Raw genomic sequence first — 5604 nt, 5'->3', positions numbered from 1 at the left:
CCAACCGGCTGTGTTTTAAATGGTTCCTCTACCCTGAGGTGACAGCAGAGGGCAGCACCATCACAACAGACAACCAGGACAGGTAGGTAAACAAGTGTAGCAGGATTTTCCCCTGCAGCTGAACTGCGTCATTGGAGACGGTGGGAGGTTCAAGACCTTCTTGAGCTTGTCATTTGCCCTTTTAGGGGATTGGGTTACAAATGTTACGCTAACCATTGCTTCATCTAAGAGTAGGGGAAGCAGCCATGGGAGGCAGCTTAGGAAGACGAATCAGGCCAGAGCAGAAGGTTTTGTCCTGGCCCCTCCTGCTGGCTCATGGGCAACCACCTCTTCCTACTGAGCCTCCAGTTCCATAGCAAAAGGCAGCCAGGGCTGTCCCTTCCTCAGGGAAGCCCCCGGCTCGTGATCTAGGGAACCTCGAACCCACCACTCCAAGCCTCTGTAAAACTAGTGGAGAAGGAGAAAAAAATAAAAAAAGACAGATTCAGCATCACGTATGAACTTACTCAGATCCCTTTGAAGAGGTGAGCACCAAGCAGGTGGGAGCCACTGCTACACGAAGTCACGCCGCAGGAGCCGGGCCTGAGGGTAAATGTGAGGCTGCCCAGAGGGAAATGCAGCAGTGCTCCACAGTGTGTCCGTGTTGGAGAAAAAGGTGTTCTTCCTGTGCTGCCGAGAACCTTCTTTTTGACACTCTTGAAACCCAGCGTCCTGGTTAGGACTCAGCAGCCTTTCTCCCTCAGCTTTGCCTCGGGGTCCCCAGTGGAAAATTAGAGGAGAGAGGAAAGCAGGCTGAGTGGAGGGGCAGAGCTAATGCCTGAGCACTCACTGTGTACCGAGTGCCAATGCTAAACATTCTATCAACTGACTCGGAAATCTTCACAAGAACCTTATGAGGCAGGTCCTGTTATTAGTCCCATTTCGTGGATGAGAGAATTGAGGCACAGAGAGGTTAGGCAACTTGCCTGAGGCCAGCCAGCTAGTAAGTGGCAGAGTTGGGATTTAAACACAAGCAGGCTGGCTCCAGAGTCCATGTTCTTAAATATTATGCTGTAGTGCCTCTACTTTTTCGACTTTTCATTTAAAGACAGCTGACTGCTCCAAGCAAAGACAAGGGTTTCACCCTCTCTATATAACCCTATTCAGACACAAGACTTGGGAGTGGACCCAGGAGGAAAGAGGGAACTGGAAGGCTCTCAACCCAAGAAAATTCACCCTCCAAAGAGGAGGGATGGGACATAAATCATGAGCCCAGAATATAGGGGGGTAGTAGTGAGTCAGAGAGAAGCTGTGTCCACTGCAGGCTTAGTGGAAATCTCATTTGTAAGATGCAAAATTAAAAGCGAGGCAGTTGCTGAGTGGACCAGGACATGGAGTGAATGATCACACTTGGAGCAAAAAAAGTCCCTTCTCCCTCCTCCCTCCAGGGAAATACAGAAGCTTGAAAGTCAAAAGACAAGTTATGGGTAGAAGACAAAATACAATGAGCTAATGTGGGAAATCTCCGGTCAGACAGTCTGTGGTTCCAAAGGCAAAGAATGCACATTAGTCAGAGTAAATGCCCTGCCTTGTCTTTATCACTTATACCTTAAGTGACAAGCCAGGGCATGTCAGCAGGTCAAAGGCCCAAATGACAACATGAACGACAACTTGAACCAAGGTTCCACCTGGGCCCGACTCTTGCACAGAAATGCTCCTCTAGCTTAGAAAAATCGAGAAGCTCTTGTTTTGTTTCATTTTACTGAGTAGTCAGACAGGCAAGTCAATCTTGCTTTCTTCAGGTAAAGTTTCACTATAACCTCTTTTGCCTTATGATTCAAGAAATCCCAGCTCCTAAAGCAGCAGGAGGGGGCAGCAGCAGAATCAGGCCCACAGCCAGACAAGGCGCTAGCCTCACCCCAACCTTGTATGTATCTGTTACTTTTTCTCTCTCTGCCTCCCATCTATCCCCCATCCCCATCTCCCCTGTCTGTCTCTCTCATACATACACACACACACACACTCACACGCACAAAGTATTGAGTCAGTCAGCTGGTTAGGTAACGTCCAAAGCATTCTGATTATCCTACCTTGTAAACTAAACTTATTTCTTTGAGATATTTTAGAAAAAAGGAGTCATCCCTTCCTTTGAATCTTCACCTATAACACATATAATGCCCTCACAGGAAGTAGCATCATACAGTGGAATAAGACCTTGATTCAAAGCCCAACTCTGTTGTGCAACAGTGGACTTGACTTTCCTCATCTGTAAAAAGGGAAATTTTCCTACTTCATAATGTGCTTGGAGAAATTAAGGAAATAATATATAATGTGCCTAGCATAAAGCTTTATACACATTCAATATATATTGATGTCTTTTTGCACAAGAGGTCAAGAATCACTTGGGCTCTCCCTAGAAACCCAGCTTTCTTAACCTAAGGCCTCATTTCTGAGATGGGTTGCTTAACATCTGTGTTATTTATTTCTCAAAACTAAATAATGGTAGAAGGGGTGGAGGGAAAAGGCTCTACCTACCTCCCAGAGATATCGAAGGATCCAGAAAGAAACACAGCAGAGAACATCTTCCTTCCCCTGTGCTCATAAATGTATACACACATCTCTCTCCTTCCTAGTGGTAGAGGGCTACAAAACTAGAGAAAGAGTTCCCTTGGTACTTGAGAGAGAAAGAAAAGTGGTGCCACTTTTAAGATGGATTCTCAGGTCTCTCCCTAGATACTAAACACAAAAGTCATTAGATCAGAGCTCAGCAGAGGTAACAGGCAGCAATGTAGGGAAAGGGAAATTTTCTTTGAATCAATACAGTGTACGATTAGGGAAGGGCATTTGTCACTTTGGTTCTTCTCCTTCAAGCCACTGAACAGCAAGAGCGGTAAGTGAGGACATGAGAGAGAAAAGCCGTAGAACTAACAAACGCAAACACTTGACAAGTGAGAAAGCTTTACTGAAGCCCACGTACATTTCAGGGGATGGAGAACAAAGGAGCACGTTACAAGCCAGGGTTCCAAATTATGTTTTCCATTACAGTATCAATCCATACCAAACAAACGTTTTAAAAACACTCCTCCATTCAACTCACCCATACAGCAGAAACCACAGTAGCTGCCCTCGACCTAGTGGCCCTTATAGGAGAAATCAGCAGACTCTACCAAAAGGGATTTCTTCTCCAGTATAGACTCCTTTCACAAAAAACTTTGTGTAGATACACTTGCAAGGATAAAAAGGTCAGTTTGGTACAGTGAGTTTCAGAAAATGAACCTCAGGTCACCAGACCCTTCTAGGAAAGGTCTCAGCACATCACACCCACATTACATCTAGGTCAAGTTTAGGAAACAATAGAAAAAATTGAAAGTGAAATTACTTCAAGAAGGAAGCCAGAATAACTGAGAGACTGTCTGAACACATTCTCTTAGAGCACTAACAGTGCCCAGTCTGGAGAAACACTGGGCCAGTTGTGGTTTTTTTTTTTTTTTTAAGATTTTATTTATTTATTTGAGATAGAGTGTAAGAGAGAGAGCACGAGCAGGGGGAGGGGCCAAGGCAGAGGGAGAGGGAGAAGCAGGCTCCTCGCTGAGTGGGAGCCCAATTCGGGGCTCGATCCCAGGACCCCGAGATCATGACCTGAGCTGAAGGCAGTGGCTTAACCAACTGAGCCACCCAGCCGCCCCAACACTGAGCCAGTTTAGACAGCACTTGGCTATTCTGGCTGGCATAATGGTATATACACCGTATTCTGTGTGGTACCACACCACAGACAAACGCTAAGAAAGATGTGGCATATGAGGGTGAAGATGTCTTTTATTAGAGAAATGAGGAGCTCGCCAACAACAGCTGTTATCTGTATAAAATGCAAAAATCCAGCATGGGCTGGGAGACATTTCACTCTCAGCCGCTCTGGTCCTATGAGACCACCGAGAAGCCATTTGTGGCATGTCCATGACTCAGTCACTACCTAATTAAAGTGTTTTTCTACAGCAGCTCCATTATAAGCGTCCCTTAAAGGTCTAGTGAAGGTGTCTGGAGCTGGAAGGAACTTAGGAATTTTCCTAGCATTTCAAAGAAAACCATGAGACCCAAGCACTATGGAAACTGCTTAAGAACTAGAAGAGTTAAAAGCCAAGTTCCAGAAATTTATCAAGGTAAAAATGGAGTTAAAAACAGAAATTGGAAAGGAAGGGGGAGACCTACTCACCTCTCTCCCATCTTCTCCTGCCTTTAGTAACCCAACCCTGCTTCCCAGAGCCTGGGCCTCACACCAGGCATACCTTGAAACACAGAGCTGTATGAATGCCAAAGGTAGGCAGGGCTTCCTGGGGAAGGAGGAAAAGGATTGCAATGCAGGAGATGAAAACTTGCTTTAAAAGATTTTTAAGTTAATTAAACATCATAAAGATACAAGCATGGACTCTGGAGATATACTAGATTATGCACAAATAAAAACACTTTGAACAGACCCTTATTCTTGAGCCTGCTTTAAGAAAGGGAGCAAGCCTGCATCACTCTAGCATAACATAATGAGAATTGTAGAATTATGTGTTTATATACGCACATACATAACACACACACACATACACATACACACACACACACATTACACATCTTTGCTCTTGGTTTCTTCACTTCCTCCAACTTGCCCCGGACAGGGCTGGACCTGCAGAGAAGGAAGGACTTATAAGCCCAGCTTCTGCTTGGCCATCGAGGAGCGCAGCTGCAGAGTCCCTTCTGCCCAAGAGCCTGGGTACTGTCGCATCTTCTGCCATAGGCTCACTTCTTCCCCAGTCGAGTCCATCCAGTCCACCACTTCCCCAGTACTGATCCCTGAGGAGAAACACCAGAGGAGGCTGAACAGGGAACCCACTCTTCAGCCCACCGGGAAAGATGGGTTATATGGCAAGGGTAGCCATCCCACAAAGGACAGTGTGTTACGAAGATGGGTTGACGGGGATGGCCGTCTGGGGGCTGCTCCCTGTGGACTCTGCAAGGCTAGTTCTGTGCCTCCTGAGACTCTGTTAGGAGACTTCAGGTTGATGAAATGACACGCCAAACAGCACACTGTAGCTTCAGACCTCTCATTCTGAGGCCATGACAGAGCTCTTGTGTCTGACACCTCATGCCAGAGCTATTGCCTTTCTGTTATTGCCAACTTGACTGAAAATTTAAAAAAAAATGGGGGGGGGGAAGCATCAGCTAAACACCTTTTATTCTCTAGCTGTAGACTCCAGGCCTGAAGTTCGGATTGTATGTGGCCTCATTCCTACTGTCTTGCACATATGTTTTTTCAACAAACATTTATGGAGTACCTACTGTGTACCAGGCACTCTTCGAGGCATGGGAGTTACAGTGGTGAACAAAGGGAAAAAAAAAAAAGTCCTGCCTTACCGGCAACTTACGTTTGAATAGGGAAAACAGAACATTTACAAGTAAGTCAAGAATACTGCAGAGAGCGAGATAAATGTCATGAGGTAAATAAAGAGGGTGACCTGCAGTACCTAGATCAGGGCCTCCTTTAAATGGAGTGGTCTGAGCGCCTCTCCAAGGAGACACCTGAGTCAAGCTCCAAAGGATGGGAAGGAGCCAGGCGGAGGTTAACAATAACCGCAAAGGTTA

The 5604-nt window shown here is 45.9% G+C and overlaps 1 protein-coding gene across 4 annotated transcripts in view; it reads right to left on the bottom strand.

The window, feature by feature from the left end:
- Window positions 1–2920: 2920 nt before the first annotated feature.
- The window catches only part of SYTL4 (synaptotagmin like 4), a 71321-nt gene continuing 68637 nt past the window's right edge, over window positions 2921–5604 (bottom strand). For all 4 annotated transcript variants that reach the window (XM_008701706.2, XM_008701708.2, XM_008701707.2 and 1 more), the window contains one exon: window positions 2921–4815. In XM_008701706.2, the coding sequence (XP_008699928.1) occupies window positions 4667–4815 (149 nt within the window). In that variant the 3' untranslated portion in view covers window positions 2921–4666. The remainder of the gene's footprint in view (window positions 4816–5604) is intronic.

Source organism: Ursus maritimus (genome assembly GCF_017311325.1).
Source record: "Ursus maritimus isolate PB19 chromosome X unlocalized genomic scaffold, ASM1731132v1 scaffold_X1, whole genome shotgun sequence".
Classification (NCBI taxonomy): Eukaryota; Metazoa; Chordata; class Mammalia; order Carnivora; family Ursidae; genus Ursus; species Ursus maritimus.
The sequence above is the reverse complement of the archived record's forward strand: the minus strand, read 5'-3'. Positions and strand labels throughout refer to the sequence as shown.